Below are 19652 nucleotides of genomic sequence, written 5' to 3'. Positions count from 1 at the left end.
CATACATTATTATTGATTTCTGTTTTAATTCGTTCTTTATTTTCTCGATCCACATTTCTGATCTGTCTGTCCGCCGGCCTCATTGCACTAGGAAATCAAGTAAGATCGTTGCAGAATACTCATTCACGTTCATTTCGAAACATTTTCCCATTTGCCACGCCTCCAATTGATGCATATACACATAGTAGAGGGCAATAGAGGATGTCATCATCTCTATGTAGCTGTAAGAGTGGACAAGCTTTTGCCACGCCCCTAATGGGCGTAGATATATGAGCTTCAATTCTCTAGCTCTTCAATTATCTTGGTTTCTGCGATGCCGAAAAATGCATTGCCACGCCTACTAAGTTTCAAGTGTGTAGCTTCAATGGCGGATAGACGGACGGACAGACAGACAGAGAAGCGGAAGGACATTGCACATAATCAATATACCCATTTCACTCTCGTGAATGAGTATACAAATAAAAGCTCGATAGTGACGGCTATTGCTCTCTCGCTCACTGCTTGTGTTTGTCTGTGTGTGTGAGTGTGTCTGCCATCTCACTCTAATACGTAACTGAAGAATGAATGTCTATACATATGTATCGATATATCAATATGTATGTATGTATGTTATATATGCCATTTGCAGCAGCGGGAGAATGAAGTTAACTGTTTTCATCTCAGGTCAAATTCTAGATGCAAAAATAGAATTATGCATACAAATATATATATATATATATGCATATGAATATAAATATCTATGTACGTATATATGCTTAGTATTTGCACATATCTATGTATATATGCATGTATAGCTATATGTATATGTATATGTATGTGTATGTGCATATATTACAATATATTTTAGTTACTGTTATTACAAATGTTTCTTGCACGCTCGCATCGTAGACGTAAACAGAAGAGGCCAAACCTTTATTTATAAAATAAGGTTTCGTTTTTGTTGTTTTCGTTTTCTTTTTGTTTTTTTTTTTTTTTTAGTTTATATAATTAAACAATACATTTTTGTTAAAAAAAAAGTAGACATATTTATATATACATATTTCGTATGTATATTGTTATATATAAATTAACAACACAAAAGGTGTTGTGTATGGGGTATGTTGTTGTTGATGTTGTTGTTGTTGTGGTTGTTTCTCTTCTTTCCTTTTTTTTTTTTTAGGTTTTCTCTCGTGTTTTTGTTTCTTTTGTTAACTTTTTACGCTTAATTACAATAGCAAAAAAATAATACAATAAAAATAATAATAATAATATTAAAAAAAAAAAAATTCTAAAAGAACGTTACAAGAACAATTTGCAGCTCGTTGATGATGATTGTTGTTGCTGTTGTTGTTGTTGTTGTTGCGCCACTAATTTTTGCAAGTTAGTTTCAGTTTGATTACGGCCAAGACACAATCCGTACGTATTGCTTACATTCCGTTTGTTGTTGTGGTTTTTTTTTACAATTTGTTGTTGTTGTTGTTTAGTTGTAGGTGTAATTGAGTTGTTGCTGTGTTTGTTGTTGTTGGTGGTGGTGGTGGTGCTGTTGTTGCAATTCAATTGCTGTTGTTGCAATTCAATTGCTGTTGTTGCTGTTGTTGTGGTTGTTCTGATCAACGCTATCCATGTTGGGCACATAGTCGAGCGCCATCATGCAGGCAAAGACGGTCATCACCATCTTGGGCTTGACCTCGGTTATGTCCTCGGGCAGGGCATAGACACGGGCGCCAATCTTGCGCGCCATGGATATGGCATACTTGGCATTGGCCAGGTTGTCCTGAAAACATAAAAAAATCCAAATTGAATATTGAATGGAGTCGAGTACACATTGACTTGGCTAACTGCCGGCACGTACCTCCTGTGTGCCGCTGGTGCGCACCAGCTCATAGTTGATGCTGCCCTCCTTGATGGCATCTATCAGATCGATCACGATCTTGCCATCGGCAATCGCTGGATCGTTGAAGTTCCTCAACTGCGACTGCTTGCCGGCGTCGGAGAGCCGTGTGTTCACCCACTGCACGATCTCCTTCTCGATGATGGGATTGCCCGTGTTGGCCAGCCGGGAGAGAATCGACAGAGTGTAGGCGCGCATCAGCTGCCAGATGAGAGCTGTAAAAGAAACGGGGAAAGCCCGATTAGAGCTCGCCTAGACTCTCGGTAATTTCAGTTCAGCTTAGCTCAATAGATGTCTGGGAGATGCCCGTGTAGCTAAATCTCTATCTCTATATATCTCCATTTCTCTTTCATTTCCCAATCTCTAATCAATATTTTTCCACCTCTATATATCTTCATATCTCTCTCTATATTTCCCTATCTCTATTTCTCTATATCTTTATCTCGCTTTCTCTTCATATTTCTGTATCTTAATTTTTCTATAACTCTTTTCTTAATATTTATATCTCTATATACCTATATTCATTTCCCTATCTCTAATCACTAAATCTCTACCTCTATATATCTCTATTTCTCTTCATTTCCCTATCTCTAATCGCTATTTCTCCACCTCTATATATCTCTATCTCTCTCTATATTTCCTTTTCTTAATATTTATATCTCTATATACCTATATCCATTTCCCTATCTCTAATCACTACTTCTCCACCTCTATATATCTCCATCTCTCTCCATATGTCTCTATCTCTATTTCTCTATATCTTTATCTCACTTTCTCTTCATATCTCTGTATCTCTATATTTCTATAACTCTTTTCTTAAGATTTCTAACTCTATATACCTATATCTTAATATCTGTTCCCATCTCTCTCTCGCTCCCTTTCGTTTTCCCTATATATTTCTCTCTCTATATTTTTCTTTCTATCTCTCTCTATATCTCATTTCTCTATCTCGTTATTTATCTCTGTCTTTATCTTTCATATACATATACATCTTCTAATATCTCTACCTCTCTCTAAGTCTATCTCTATACCTATATATCTCTTTCTCCATATCTATCTCTGTCTCTCTCTATAACTCCATACCTCTACCTATCTATATTTATCTCTCTATATATCTCCATATCTCCATATATCCCTTGTTCTATCCTTCTATCTCTCTCTCTATACCTCCATATCTCTATCTCTCTCTCTCTCTCTCTCTATACAACTATTTCGCCTCCTCCTCCTTCCACATACCCAGCGTGAGCGTGGCATTGCCATCGTTCAGATCCTGTCCAGCAATGCCGACCAGCGAGAACTTCAACTGTTTGCCCAGATCAACGGCATAGTTGCAGTTCTCCAGCTTCTCCATGAACTTGCGCAGCGGGGTGAAGCGCTTGTGGACGCGACTCCAGTTGACGATGCCCGGCTTGATGACATCGAACAGCTGGAAGATGACCAGGCCGTCGGCCAGATCCGAGTACAGCCAGTTGACGTGCGGCGCCACGCCCATCGAGTTCATCCAGTTGCGATAGGCTGCAAGGCAAAGACGACGAAGAAGAAGACGAAGATGGAGGGAGATTAAAACGGGAATTGCAGACAGCGGCAGAGAATCACACTTACTCTTCTCCTCGCGCGTCTCCTCGATGGACTCGAGACCCTCGATCTGCTCGGGCTTGTCCAGGCCGGGATGATTGTTGAACAGATTGGCCACAAAGGCCAAGTTCAGCTTGTAGACGCCGTTGACGACATCCTGGGCCGTCAGGAAGCTGCGGCAGTTCAGCTTGGCCGCCTGCTGGAGCATGATCTCGGCGCGCTGCTGCAGATCGGACTCGCGCAACGCATCCAGATTGACGTCGGCCTCGTTGCCGGCTATCTGCTTGAGCAGATGCGAGTAGATCTCCGAATCGACAATGTCCGACTGGAAGTTGGTGCAGCGGCGCGAGATGCCGGCGCGCTCCAAATGATGATTCACCCAGCGCAACAGTATGGCCTCTGGCGACATTTTCATCAGATCCTCCAGCCGCTCATTGTCGAACAGCAGGCCGGCCAGCCCGGGACAGCTGTCCAGTGTGATGTGACTGAACAGGCCAATCCGAATGATCTGCCAGAGCAGACCGAGCACCAGATGCGGCTTGCCCTTGGCCAGATCGTGGGCATCGATGTTCACGATGTTGCAGCCGATGGCCTGCGAGGAGACGAGCGCCAGTGTCAGATTCTCGAACTCCCTGTAGACGGTCAGGTTCTTCTTGTTGATGGCGCGCTCGTCGATTGTGTCGGGGCAGGAGTGATTGATGATCTTGCACAGCAAGATGCCGTCGCTGATCGACTGGTAGAGCCGTTTGCCCTCCGGATCGATGGGCAGCAGATGCTGCAGGTCCTTGTCATGGCCCAGATTTGAGTTGATCCAGTCGGAGAAGGCCAGCTGCTCCTCGAGCCGCACCGAGTGTGTGGTGCCCTCGGACGATATGCTGGACATGCCGCCTAACGTCTCCAGGTTCTCCTTCTTGGACACCACAGTTTTGAATGTGCTCGCCACATCCTTGGACTTGAGGTCCAAGCAGAGCGTCTCGAACTCATCCAGATTCAGTTTGCCCTGATGCGCCGTGCGCTGTTTGCCTTTGAACTCGTCGATCATCTCGCGCACCTGGTAGCCGGCCAGCTTGAAGCCCACCTGATTGAGGGCGTCCTTCAGCTCGTTCAGATCGATGAAGCCATCGTTGTTCGCATCCAGCTGCAATCGCACAAGATCGAGACAGACATTGGATTAATCTCAGCACACAACAGCTCCCCCCCCATCTATCGTCATCGACTACAGCGAACGATGACTAACACGCCCATCTTACTCATGGCCGCACTTCTAGTTCGATTCGCTGACTCAGCGCCTCCCATTTACCTACGATCGAGTGGATTGACTAATGCCAATGCTAAACAGATGCCAGGCAGCGATCGATCTAGTAGTGGCATATGGACACACATTACCTCAGCTATGTAAAGAGAGACAGAGAGAGAGAGAGAGAGCAGTGATCACACTCCCATTGCCATTCCCATCTCTTGCTCCCGCCACTCTGATGGCTTCTCTGCTATCTGGGGCGCTCTTATCAGCCGCCTTGATTAATTACCCGCCCTCGCCCAGTCCCAGTTTCGTCTTGCTTGCCATCACTGCAATTGGATCGTTGGTAAATATCTTGCCAAGGCTTTCCCGAAGCCCTCCGCACGCCCCCCTTTCAGCCACAGGCCCAGCCCCAAAGGCGCTTGCATATCATTTCACAGTGTCTGGAAATGATTATCGGACAGCTCAACTGACGTATGCGTCAATATATATACATATATTAAGAGAGAGAGAGAGATAGAGAGAGATATGTACATATATACGTATATATGCATGCGTAATTGAACTATCATTGTGACAGCTTAGCGAATCGTGCGCAATCGTTATCGATATCGGAATGCCGCAAACGTTGCGATCATCAGCATTGAAGTGGCATGCGTAATGCCGGAATGCCACAATACCGGAATGTGACAAGGTTTTTCCCTTTTATTTATATATATGCGTATGTATATAAATATATATTTATATTTGTTGTTATGAATTTTAGCAAAAACTATATCGAGTTTAATATTTCATAATAAGTATTAAATATTTAAATTAAATATTTCATAATGTTATTAATCTTATAATTTACGACAACAAAAGTAGTGCAAGATATATGCAATTTGTATATATGTATACACAAAAAAAAATAATAATAATAATAATAATAATTTTTAATAAATTAATTTTTTTTTTTAATATTAACATAAATAATATTTATTTTTTTATATTTTGAATACTCTTTATATTATACTTTTCAGTATATCTAATTTTTATATTTTATATTATATTATTTATATATATAATTTTATATTTTTTATATATATGGATAATTTATATTTGTATTTTTAATAAAAAAAAAACACATATATATATATATATATATATATATATATATATATATATATATATATATATATATATATATATATATGTATAGATTTATATACTTTGAATAATTCTTACATTTGGTATGTTTTTTATATTTAAAAACAATTGTAATATTTTTTCAAAATTTAATATTAAAATATTATATATATTTATATAAATAAAAAATTATATTTTTATATTTTTAAGATTTTTATATTTTTAAAATTTTTATATTTTTTTAATTTTCATATTTTTTAAATTTTTATATATTAAATATTTTTTAAAATATTATTTGTTTAATGTAATTCAGTTATTATATTCTCATTGTTTCTTTAAAAAATTTAATTTATTGTTGCGTACTTTTTTTATATTAACTATGTATTTTAGAATAATAAAAAATAGTCCATATTTTTAATGCCATATTATAAAGAAGCCAAAAATCTTAGGTCCCTAATTAGCCTTGGGCAGTAGTCAATGTATTAATAATGAAGGCTAGATTAGTAAACAGAGCACAAATTTGAATGTAAATAACTCTAGAAAACATAAGATATAATGATATAGTATATATGATATAGTAGGCATTACTATTAAATACCCTAAGCTTGAAGAAACTTTTCCAGAGAGAGCTACGAGCCTAAGGTTCTAAGATTATAGAAATTTCCCTTAGTGAAATATCTATTCGAATCCCAGGCCAGGCCAGCCTAGCCCAGTTCCGTCCCCATCCCGTGCAGTCCAACCCATGGAGCTTTTATAATGTGCGTCAAACTGGGTGATTGGCAATCGAGAACGTTATTTCGTTTTCTGTTTTCTGTTCTTTGCCCACCTCAAACGGAGAAGTGCAAACACATTTCGGCATGGGCTAAGGAACCGCAAGCGCTTTCTGACTCTGGTGTGAAATTCTCATCATGGCCAGATATAGGCATGTATAAATGGTATGGCTCGTATGTATTTTGTGTTTGTGCTGTTTGGCTCGATGTTGTTGTCGACGATGATGATGATGATGATGATGATAATGATGATGATGATGATGTTGGCGGTTTCGTTCGTTTGCTTCGCGTTGCCCGATAAGATAAGGTTTTGTGGTAAAATGGCAACAAAATCGAAAATAGCACCAGTTCAGTTATATGGTAATGCTTACGACCGCATATAGGTATATATATATGCATGTATATATACCCATATAAGGGGAGAAAGAATGGAAACGAATGACTGATGTGGTGGTGCCTGCACGGGTGGCCTAAATGCTCTAGGCCAAATAGTTTCGCTGTGATAACACCACGCAATGGCGAAATGGCAAGCCTGGAATGACTGACATTAGGCGGAAGTTCGATTTGGCCCTGTGGTCAGTTGATTGTGATTTCGAGGCGCGTGAACTTTATCAAAGGTGTTCACTGTAACTGTCTATAAAATCCAACAACAGCAGAGCGCATATTTGCTGCTGTTTGCTGTTGTTGTTCGCCTGTCTGTGTTATCGATTCTGAAACGACAATAAAGTGTTCCCGACAACAATGGCAAACGACAATGCTGTGGAGAGAGACAGAGAGAGAGCAAACACCTCTTGATTACGTGAGTCCGTGAGTAATAAAATTAGAATTTGTATTTGAAATCGCAGAGGAACTATTCAAAAATGCAATTGCAAATGAGCTAGTGGCGCCATCTAGATGTCGCATACATGTCGACGTAATAGAGAAACGAGCGGAGACAATGCAACTTGCATGATTATGTGGCGCCATCTAGATGTCACCACCATATAAAACCACACATTCACATTCACATTTCAATATATGTATGTACATACTTCGGGCAACATTTCCTCCAGATTTTGTCTGAACTCCTCCACAGACTCGTGCTGCTCAATGTTTAATATATCGGCCATATTTCTTTGATATTATTTATTTCGTTGGAACTTTTTTTTTTCTGTATATTCGATTTGAATGTTCTCTTAAATTCTTGCGCTTAGCCACTTAATTTCTGAGCAAAATAAACAAAAACAAAACAGAACAAAAAATTATGCGTGAATTAAGTAAATTGACTGAAGACAAATACACACGCACACGCAGAAACGAAAACAAAAACAAAATGCGCTGCTCAAGGAAAGGAAACAGCGAAAGGCAAAGAGCACGCGCACACACAAACACGCACACACGGACACACGATCGATTTGAGAGCGCGGCACGAGTGCTTGGACGACAGGCGACAGAACTTACAGCACCGTTACGTGCAAAATCAATGAGAGCGCGAGCCGTGAATGCAGCGAGAGCGTTGGAGCTTTGGCACAGGTCGCGAGCGAGAGTGAGAGAGCGAGAGAGCAATCAGGATTTATGGGAAATACACTGGAATTCAAATTGTAATTTACTCTGCGTTCCGGCGTTTTGCTGTGGGCGCCTCTGGACGAGCTGTACTACTAATTGAGCGCCTGACGCAGTGCGCACTATTTATGCCTTTTCTATTATCAGAAGGTAGCAGGCAGCAGGCAGCAGGCAGAGCCAGAACCAACAGGCCCACTCGCTCATTCGCCCACCTCTCCCACAAATCGAACGCGCAGCAGTTTTTTTCTTTCTTTCTTCTCTATCTCTTCTTCTTTCATATTTGATAACGGCTGAGCGAGCAGCCGGCGGCAAATCGATCGCTGGAAAACCAAACCATATTGAAGAGCGTCTGTTTTTATGCCCTGAATCATCCACATATGCATGGATTGCCTCGCTCTTGCGGCACTACTGTATCGTTCGTATTCTGATTATATTTCAGTATGGATATTATTGACAAATAGGGGTTAGTCACATTGCTTATTTTAACGAAACCAAGCAAGCAGCTCCATAAGTTTCTCTTACCATATCGGAGTTAGTCATTGCGCTGAATGTCCCCCTTTTAATTTGCATACTTCAATTCGATTCAGTTTCGATTTAATTAGTCTGACACTTGATTTCATTAAAAAAAAAACCGGAGTCATATGAGCTCACAATTAGCTTTTCTCAATGTGAGTGCGTGTGTGTGTGTGTGTGTGCATTGGTATTTTGGTCATTCGCTCTGATAAGAGACAGCCAATCAGCTCAACCAAGCGAACAAACCAACAACAACAACAACAGTAAGCACTCGTATACCTTGCTCTACATTGAATTCCCAAACGTCAGCTAGCCAATCAGTCAGTCAGTCAGTTAGTCAGTCAGTTAGCCAATCCGTCAATCAGTTAACAAGAATTGTAGCGATATCGATTAAGCATATCAGATTACATTCGATTAGCGCCTGTTGTTGTAATAGAGTTGTCATAACACTCGATCAGTTAAGCTGCACTTGTCCAAGATTCTAACTTGTGTTCGCCAGCCATAAAGCTAATCGAAATTCACTAATTTCGGGTAATCTCTGTCAGATTGTAGACTCTAGTAATCTGAGATTGAAATCCGTTTGAGACAATATGTATGTGAGTATAATAAAAACTTGACTAAAGCAGCAAAGAGTCAACTCCTTGCGCTGTTATTGCCATGTTATTGAACTGTTAGTGTTATATCTTATCTTATCGAGCTGTTATTGTTATAACTGCTCTCCAAAGCTCATCTAAATTGATTCGACCAGAATATAAAAACTTCTTCAACAAGTTTTGCATATTTTGTTCATATGCTTGAGAGCATTCAACGCCTGATCGATTGTTATGTAAATGTCCAAAAGGTCTTTCTCTTTTTTATTTCTTAAACAATATGAATATATTTCAACTTCTTTTGGCGGAAACTGTGGCAACTCTTGTCTCAGTGCCAAAAAAAACCAAAAACCAAAAAAAAAGAACCTTTGGAAAATTGCTTACGCATCGAAATTGTATCTCTGCTCGAATACCTTACGTAAGTCGATGTATTTGAAGTAGGTATGTAAGCGGTCATAACTCAAATGTACTTCAGATATGATGAACTGAACGATTTGAGAGAGCGAGAGAGAGAGAGAGAGCTGTACTCAACTAACATGTCACTTAAACGTAATTGGTTTTTTAATAGCCATGGTATCAGCCAGGGAATTATGTGCCAATTGCCGTTCGCCAACTGTGATGTGTTGTTAAACATAAATTTAAAAGCGTTTGGCCCAAAAAAACTGATAAGAAACTATTTGCCGATAGGGAGTTAGTTAGCTATTAAAACTCTGGCCTGAAAGACAGTCGAGCTCTTTGCTCGTCATGTCCTATAATAAGTATATGATTCCCTTTTGTATGTATGCTTCCTTGAGATATGCTCTGTTTTATTTGATTTCGCCTCGTGATGACGAATCCCAAGATCTCTCCATTCACACAAAGGCCAAGCATTGTTCTAGCTGAAAGTCTTTCAGTTCATGGACTTGCCAGCTGTTTAAATTATTTCTTTTGATGGTCTACTTTTGACGGCGACTGTGCCTTGTGCCTGTGCACTGTGCTCGCACTTTATCATTCTGTTCTGTTCATTGTTCTGCAGCCCTTTCCATTCCATTCAGTTCAGCTGACAGCAGGTTAACATTTCATATGTGAATATACTATATACTATATATACATGTACGTAGTGCTTACAATTGTGTTTAAACAGCTTTCGATTTACGTGCTGTGCTTTCATCAATTGCTCCAATTCATAAATGCGACTCAGTTTCCAAATTATCGATGACATAACGATAACATTTTGAATATATATTTTCCCACATTTGTTATATGATTATGTAATATAGATTATATATGAACATTTTTATACATTTATCAATTGCAAACATGTTTTGCATTTGCATAAATATACTAGGAAAATCAATTAATATAAACCATTGGCACTTGACATTGCTAGTGTTAAGTAACTATCTATTATCAAATGGGAATTCATTGATTGAGGGTGCTGTAAATGTATGCAGTAGATGGAGGAAAGTGTGACAGAGACAGAGACAGAGATAGAGTATATCTATACTTAATTTAAGACGAACAACTGAGTCGATCTAAGCATATTCCAGCTTATGTGTCTTACGAGATTAAAGCCTTCATACTTGGAATCTCATAAGTCAGAAAGGCTAGAGTACTAGACTTAGGACCTATAGCTAAATACCTTGCTTTGAAATACGTAATGAATGTACTAAATCACATTCACATATGAATGAAAGGTAACCAAATCTAGCTCTAGATTTATTGATTATAGTTATATATAATAATGTCATATATTATAAATAGATTTCATTATTATGCTGCGAAATTTGTTAAAGTCTATCTAGAAGAAAATGTTTACAACAATGAAAGTCCGTAAGAGCAGCTCAAGAGAGAGATAGAGGGAAAGAGAGAGAGAGAGAGAGAGTGCGTCTCTGAGACTATGTGTGTGTGTGTGTATGTGAGGATGTGTATGTCTATGCACTATCGTTTATTAAAGAAGCCCAAAATGCTTTAAATAGCAGCGTCCAAGTCTAGTACTCCCAGCACTAGATAACTTCCATGTTTTGCTTCCTCTCAACTAATAACATGTATTAGTGAACTACACTGAACTGTGACAAAAATGAGTCAAACATCTCAAGTGTGTGTCTACATATCTCTCCCCCTAGGTCTCTCTGTAAGCATACGAGTTGGAAAGGTACTTTTTATTTACCTTGAGCTCTGGCAAGTTCAAGTACGTTTCTTGGCCTTTCCACTGTCATTGCCTAGAAGCATTTTCACAGTCAGAGACAGAAGACACACACACACACAAACAGAGAGAGAGAGAGAGAACAGCCAAGAAGGTAAGCCAGGTAAAGAGGTCAGAATGGAACGGCATACGGCCAACACTTAGACACACGCACCGTAATTATGATTCTTTTGACAAAGAGACGACGCGCGAAAGTTTTGTTAATGAACTTTTGCTGTGATTGTCATTTGGAGTCAATTTACGGCAAATGAAGTTCATTAGCGGGCCAAAAGATGCTAAACGCTGTTTACTGTCTTTGCCTCTGCCTCTACCGCTGCCTCTACCGCTGCTGCCTCTACCGCGTTCATTCTCCCTTGGACACTGGCCTTTAGTAGCTTGGTTATTACCTGTTTGAGCGTGCGTTCGGGTCATGTCTAATGACATGTCGCGGCTTTAATGGCTGCCCTCTGTGACGCAAGCAACTCGTTTTTGCTTCCCCCACCCACCAGGAGGGAGCTACCAAATTGCCCTCAATATAGTGCACAGTTATGTATTCACACACACGCAGAGCTCTATCTATGTATGTCTGTATGTATGTATGACTCTCTATGCATTGTATTTATCGCATTTGTACTTTGTTATGGTCTTATTTGCTATTGTTGCTATTTTTCGCTTTCGTTGAACCGGTTTCGTGGCCTGGAACCAGTTCACTAGTCAAATTCCAATTGCTCATGCCAGGCACGAACCTTTGTGGCAGCAGCAGCTAGCGGGGCTTTAACGCTGGCCCAAAACTGCATGCAGCTCCAGCTCCAACTCCAACTCTAACTGAAGCCCGACCTCGACAACAAAGGCGGCATTACATCAGCGCTTGACGTTGATTGAATCGACAACATCGGCAACGGCATCGCTGACTAACTCGAACAGCATTGAAAAACATGTTAATCAACACTGTCACAGTCAGTGTGCGTTGTAGTCGAGTATCTAGCGAACATATCTATGCATGCCACAGAGCATTGCTCATTGCCGTCGATCGTAAATAGTCAAAGGAAATCAATTGAACAAAAACTAATAATGAGCCCAGCCCAGTCCATGATTATGCATATGCCAATGTATTTACAGTTCTTGCCGTCTCAGTCAACTAAATGGCTTTAAGTACAGGGGCGGGGAAAGACTATCATAGAAAGTAGTTGGCACCCGACAAAAGTGAGCTGTTTAATGAGATTTATTCTTTATATATAGCTGGGTATTCATAATAAGCGTGTTATCGATTTATCGATATTTGTTTCATACGAACATCGACAAGTTCCCTTGCATTCGAAGTGCTCAAATCATCCCTCGATTTCAGCCCAGGCCTTAAAGTGGCTCAGTCCATCTATAACTCTATCAAACCCCACAGCCATGTGATGCCGCACTCACAATAGCCACCCCAAGATTTTCACACTTACTAGCACCCATAACTCAAGCGATCTATGATAGACCGACGCTATGCTACGATTGGGGCGTTCAAGAGGGCAGCGGAGGAGTGTTTCGAGCGTGGGAAAAAAACATTTACTCAAGTCTCTAATAGCAAATAGCTGTTGCATAGTAATTTATGGCATAAGGGGGCGTGGTATCCAAAACCTACCAACTATAAAATCTTTGTATACATTACATGGAATTGCACAGAAAATCTTACGTCTCCATCTCTAATAGTATTCAAATTTCATTTGAAAAAGTAAGGCAAATAATTGATTATTATCGATAATAGAAAAAGGGTTTGGGTTATCGACAAATATGATAAACTCGTACGTGCGTTTGGTATATAAGAGTATACGTGTAGAGTTTCAAGTCTTTAGCTTTAGTGGTTTACGAGATCTGGACGCTTATACGACGGACGTATAGGAGGACGTGACTAGATCAACTCAGCTATGTCAGCTGTGGGTTCTGCCACGCCTTCTTCCGTCTGCTATATATAATTAACATATAATGATCATGATTTAGTCATTATCAAACGTAATCGAATGTGTAATAATAATTTGTATATTGATTTATATTTTAATAATAATAATAATTTGTGCAAACGCAAATAGTTGAAACAATAATATTAATAATAATAGTTTACTTTAACATTATAGTAATTTCATTGTTAATAACAATACATATTTTATAATTATATATACATGAAAAAAACTCTCTCTGTAATTTGTTTATTGACAATTTTGTCACCTGCACCAGCGTCCAGAGCGTTGTTGTCAATTCGTGTTGTCGTCTTCATCAACTTTATTATTGTTGTTGTTGTTGCTGATGTTGCTGTTGTTGTTGTTGTTGCTGTTGTTGTTGGTTATCATGGAAGTCAATTGATATTTGTAACACGTACAGCAAATTTGACTCTGCGCGCTTGCCGACTCGAGTCGACTCAACTGAACTCAACTCGCTTGCATGTAATAAATTTTTATGTAGAAATTGGCAATGCGACCAACAAGATAAAGAGTCGAGCATTATGCACACAGAGAGAGAGAGAGAGAGAGAGAGTGAGAGGGAGAGGGAGACATTACTTACTCGACAAGCTAAGTGAATTGTATAATCAGTAGTGACACATATCCGCCGCATAGACAAGCCCAATGACCACTTGCCACTGGCCACGGACTCGACATTTTGTAGGTTTGTATATACATATATTCATACATACATATATAGTTTTTTCATGCCAGGGGCGTGGCCCTTGCCGGCGGCGACTGATTGCAATTTGTTGTGCATGAAACATAATACGGTATGTATGTATGTATATTAGTCACAAGGATAAATGACGACTAAATGACTCAGCCAATTGGGGAAACTACGCGCGAACAGACGGAACTCATAATAGAGTCGAGACTTACGATTTATGTGAGGGTGGACTGGTAGCGAAGGGTAGGGCAGGGAGTGGGGGTGAGCACACACACACACACACACACACACACACACACACACACACACACACACACACACACACACACACACACACACACACACACACACACACACACACACACACACACACACACACACACACACACCCTGAGGGCGTGTGTTAATTAGTTTAAACGCCGCTTGGCCGCATGACAAATTAACAGTTAGCTGCTGCTGCTGCCAGCCCCAACAAATATTGGTAATGAGGCAGTAAATCGTTCGTTGTCTCTGTTTACATGGCTACGCCTCTGCCGCTGCCGCTGCCCCTGAACCTGACGCCCACGCTGTCCCGCAGCCTCCCTTCGTCTCTCTCTCTCTCTCTCTCTCTCTCTCTCTCTCTCTCTCGCTCTTTGTGCAAAGTGAAAACTCGCCAGGCAAATAAACTGATCAAAATATATACACATACTTTGGGAATGCAACAACACACGCACACACACTCATACACACATATATGAACGTTGTTATCGTCGCCATAAAGTAACTGGTAATCCGAGTTCAAGGAACTCTGCACGCAAAAAAAAAAAAAAAAAACAAACCAAAAGAAAGCTTAAAAAAAAAAAAACTTTTGCATAAGGACAAACGACAAGTGACAGCTCCAAAAAAGAGAGAAAAAAAAAACAGCCAGACAACGAGACGGACAGAGTTGCCACACAGCTGGCATGCGATGCAATAAACGCATTAAAAATCACTTTCGCTGCGCACAGTGGGGCCAAAGCCGTTATGATCAAACTGAAATCTATTTTGGGAACTCAAAAATCTATATATGCACAAAAATATATACATATATTCGCTACATATAACATTTCAACATATTATATGAAATGCCAATGGATGGATTTACAACTCATATTAGTACTAGGATATTGTATATTTATGTACATACATTTATAAGGAAAAATCATATTTATGAAAATGATATATGATATTCAAATTATCATCGTTTCAAATGCTATTGCAAACATCACAAACTTTCGTTGTACGACATTTAATGCTCATTCGAGCTACTTTTCATTTTGCATTAGTGTCTGGGAATTATTATATTATTATATAACATAAGAGCTTCGGGATTTGAAAAAAAAAAGATAAAGTGTTTAATACAAATTTTTATTGTATAATAGCATAATAAATAAGCATTAATGCATATATTTTATTTAATGATTTCTTTACGCTTATCACGTATTTTACAGTTAACACACGTACACACACACATACACATACACACGGACACAGTGTGCACAGTAAATATGTAAATTTGTTTTCTTTATTTTGTTGCATTTCAAATTCCAATAGCACTGATGTCATATGTCATATGCACATGCATGCACACACACACACACATGTAAGCATATGTATGCATGTATATATGTATGTATGCCTGCATTTATTGTTATCTACATGACAAACACATAGGCGAAATCGTTTGTCTCAATTTGAATGCAACACGAACCACTGTGCTGCTCGTGTTGCACGACTTTTGAATGGCACTGTAAATCGTTTTGCATATGCATTAATAAAACGATGGAACGTCATATGGGCTTTGTCTAAATGTAAAGAATGCTTAAGTGGATGCATAAGTAGCGTTCTCCTTAAATGTGCCCCACCTCTCTCTCTCCCTCTCTCTCTCTATCACACTCGCTAGGCAGTGCCCTTTGCACTTAAAGTGCACTTGATAAAAGCCATGCCACAGCAGCTACGCAAACAACAACAACCGCAATTGTTATTGTTGTTGTTGCTGAGAATGGGCACAGAAGAAAAGAAAATAAAAACAACAACTGCGCAGACCTAATAAACGCTGCTCGATGAATTATGTGCTGCTCGTCTCTATTCAACTTAAGACATGCATGCACAAAGTAAGCGGGCTGATAAACCATAAAAGTACGTAAGCATGTATGCATAAAGCATGCACACACACAAACACATAAACTCTCTCACTCACTCGCTCACTCTATAACAAAATGCAAGACTTTGCAGCAATTACTGCTGACACTCCCACACACACGCACACAAACCGACGCTAAGACAAACAACAGCAAATGCTTTGTGCGCGAGTGTGGCAACTCTGTCTCTGATTGACATAAACAAAAGCAGAGTCAAAAGCAAAGCGGCGGCCACTTAAATGCGGAACAAGTCCCGACCTCGTGCGCTCTCTGTCACTCTTATGTCTGTGTGCCTGCATTAGTCATTCGCCGCAGCAGCAAAAGCTTTGATTAATAAAATCAACAGCAACAACAACAATAACAAAATCCACATTTAAGTGTCAATCAGCGCGAGATCCAGTATAATTTAGCCTGCCACCGCCTACGCTGCACTCATTGTTATTTTAAGCAGCACTCCTCTCTCTCACTGGTTCTCTCGCTCCTCCTCTCTCTCTCTCGCTGTTAGTTTCATTTGTCCTTTTTATCGTTTCGCTTGCCACGCATATTTATAAGTACGCGCGCGAGCGCACTCGTAACAATGCCACATTGTGTTTTGATTACCGCTACGCGCGTGCGCTCCCGCGCCGCTTGCTTAACTGTTAACAAACGCAAATGCATTAAGCGGTGAGTGGGCGGACGAAGACGAAGCAATAGCAATTACAGTTGGCAAATCGAAAAGCTACACCTGAAAGCTATTAAATGTGTGAGACAACTGTGCACGTGTGTATGTCTGTCTTGGTGAGTGTGTATGTGTGTGGGTGTAAATACTCTAAAGAAATTGTACACAATTACTGTTGCCCCTTGAACCAGACAGCGGGGCCAAAGCAAAGTCGCTGCTGATGTACTACAGTGATGGCTCGCTCAGTCAGACAGCTCAACAGCTGCGACTAGGTCAGCGCAATATGTAAATTTATTGGAATCTATGCGATTTTGTACACATACATATGTGTTATTAGTGCTCATTTTTCATAACACTGCATGCAACCTAGCATACACATACATATTCGCCTAGCAGAGTTTATACTGTAGTTGCTCTTCGACTTTGGCTTGCTGTTGTCGCTGAGTCGTAGTTTTTCACGCTCTCCCATCTTTGCCAGAGCCACCGTCTCTGCCTCTCAGTCTTTGTCTATGCCTCCACCGCTGTCTGTGTATGTGTCCATGTGTGTGTGTGTGTTTTTATTTTAAGCTGAAACTGGTTTTTGTTTGCCTTCTTTGCGCTCTGTCGTGTTGTCATACTATGAAAATACTTTAGCCCCTGCATACCCACATACAAACATTGCTCCTATGTGTGCGTATGAGTGTGCATGTGTGTATTATTCAAATGTTATTTTCGCGAAATTCATATGGAATTCCAAGTAAAGTGAAAGAAGCATGCGTTGTTGTCTTGCCCGTTGCCTAGTTTGACGAGGATTAGTCATGTGGGTGTCGAAGGTGGGGGGCAGGCTACCATAGACATTGAACTTGTGCGTCAGCAGGGGCAAACAGCGCATGCGCTGCTGCTGAGCTGCTGCGTTGCTGCGTTGCTGCGTTGATACGCTGCGGCTGTGTCTCTTGATTTTGCACTCTGCCTCTTCTGCATGCACGGCCAGAGCACAAGACATGGCGCGGCCACCACCCAAGAGAACTTGTTTTTCCCCCATGCACTGCGCTGCGCTCCCCCACGCACACACATACTCAAACAGACACACACACATACATTTACATAAGTATATGTATATTTATACATGTGTATAAGTGTATGCATGCGCTGGCTGGCGCATTACCGTTAGTTGTTGTTGATGTCGCTCTCTTCATGGGGGGTTGTTGAAGGCCATTGTCGCTGTCGCCGTCGCTGCCGCTGCTGCTGTTGCTGCTACAGTCGACGCCGACGCCCACATGCACCGGTTAACGGTTTTGCGACGCAGCCTTTAAGTGACTCATGCAATTGAGATACGAATGTAAGCCCAGCCCCAAAAGCCCTTCTACACGGTCGCCCAAAATTTATCATACACTTGCACATATCGATCTAACACAAAAGATGATATGTATGCATGTATATACACATATGCATACATATTAATATTTAATTGGATAGTTGTATATGTAAGTTATGCTAAGCGCCGTTTTGATTCTAAACTCACCTCTGTAAATTTCTCTTTTATCTCGGCCTTTTCATCATTGGATAAAGTTTTTGTAAATTTGTTTAATGTTGCCATTTTGTTGCTGTTGTTGTTGTTGCTGTTGTTGTTGGTGGTGCTGCTGGTTGGTGCTGTTCTCGTTGCTGTTGCTTTTTCTTAATTGTTATATTGGCTATTAGTTAAATAAATTATAGTTAATTTCACTTTATCGCCACAGTCGCGTTGCCTCTGCCACTACCTCGGTCGCTGTCGCAGTCGCTGTTGCTGTTGCTGTCGCCGTTTTGCCGCTCTCTTATTGTTTTTGTTGTGCGAAAAACTGCGTCGCTGCCGTCTTCTTATGTGTTGTTGTGCTGGTGGTGGGTTTGTTTGCCCGCTACAGAAGAAGAAGATGAAGATGGGTTTGGGGGGAGGCAGCAGTGACACTTTCTTTTGGGTGGCGTTGGCGGCGGCGGCGGCTTTTATTTATGGCTGTTATTGTTGTTAATTCTTTTACACGCTACTGCGCTGGATAATTGCTATTTTGCTATTTCGCTATTTATTTTCCAATTTTTGTGTTCTCCTCTTTCTTTCGAGCTATGTTTTGGCACACGATGCACGACTTTTTTGCACTTAACAAAATATATATCTATAGATGTATGTAAGCCCAACAAATCTGGTCCCACTCTCCACTTGTATTTACACGACGCTGAAAGCTCAGCTTATTGCTTATTTTGGTTATTATTCGGCTGCAGCGGGTTTGCCGGCTTTTGTTTGCGTACACTTTCTTATATAGCAATCAATAACAATAACTCGACAACTTTATATATTGCTGGCGGGGCACACCAACCATGCGCAAGAAAGTCTGAATTAAAACTGATATGGCGTTTAGCAGTGTGCCCGCTAATCGCATACAAGAAGATATACATAAAATACTAAAACTTACATTTAAATGTCGCGCACAAAAAAATACCCAACGAAATTTGAAAAGGGGTATAGACTGTTACAATAATTGTACTATTACTGAAACAATTACTGTAAATTGAAAATAGGTTAGTAATAAGACCAAATAACCATTTCTGAAACACTTAATAATATATGATATTAATATTCAGTTACGTACTTAATTTAAAAATTAACATGGGAACAGTTAAGGGCTCTACTGGAAGTTAACATAGTTCTGTTAACGCGAATTTGAGCCGTTAATGTGCGGGTAGAGGTATTAATGATGGGTTGCTTATTAAATTATGGAGTTTAGAAATTTAAAAAGCAGCATGTGAGCAGATTATATCGTAACTGTAAGAATGCTGCTATCACTTAACATTT

The 19652-nt window shown here is 40.1% G+C and overlaps 1 protein-coding gene across 2 annotated transcripts; it reads right to left on the bottom strand.

Annotated features, from left to right (window-relative positions):
- Positions 1–943: 943 nt before the first annotated feature.
- On the bottom strand, positions 944–19218 carry Fim (plastin-2 fimbrin). Of its 2 annotated transcripts, XM_089263265.1 has the most exons (6): positions 8170–8329; positions 7612–7784; positions 3473–4583; positions 3107–3385; positions 1832–2085; positions 944–1753 (listed from the first exon to the last, which is right to left on the bottom strand). In XM_089263265.1, exons 2-6 carry the CDS (start codon positions 7687–7689, stop codon positions 1553–1555), a joined length of 1923 nt encoding a protein of 640 aa, XP_089119391.1. In that variant the 5' UTR covers positions 7690–7784; positions 8170–8329; the 3' UTR covers positions 944–1552. The 2 variants fall into 2 exon arrangements, with proteins under 2 accessions (XP_089119391.1, XP_089119392.1); XM_089263266.1 differs by lacking the exons at positions 7612–7784; positions 8170–8329 and adding an exon at positions 18354–19218.
- Between the last annotated feature and the right edge of the window lie 434 nt (positions 19219–19652).

Source organism: Drosophila navojoa, chromosome X (genome assembly GCF_054131105.1).
Source record: "Drosophila navojoa isolate 15081-1374.11 chromosome X, UAZ_NAV_1.0, whole genome shotgun sequence".
Taxonomy (NCBI): domain Eukaryota; kingdom Metazoa; phylum Arthropoda; class Insecta; order Diptera; family Drosophilidae; genus Drosophila; species Drosophila navojoa.
Note: the sequence above shows the minus strand (reverse complement) of the source record. Positions and strands in the feature narration are given on the sequence as shown.

Coding starts and splice junctions, on each gene's coding strand:
- Fim (XM_089263265.1), bottom strand. CDS start 7,689: ATGGCCGATATATTAAACATTGAGCAGCACGAGTCTGTGGAGGAGTTC. Junction 4,584..7,611: donor TGGAGGAAATGTTGCCCGAA/GTATGTACATAC, acceptor GTGCGATTGCAG/CTGGATGCGAACAACGATGG. Junction 3,386..3,472: donor GGAGACGCGCGAGGAGAAGA/GTAAGTGTGATT, acceptor TTTGCCTTGCAG/CCTATCGCAACTGGATGAAC.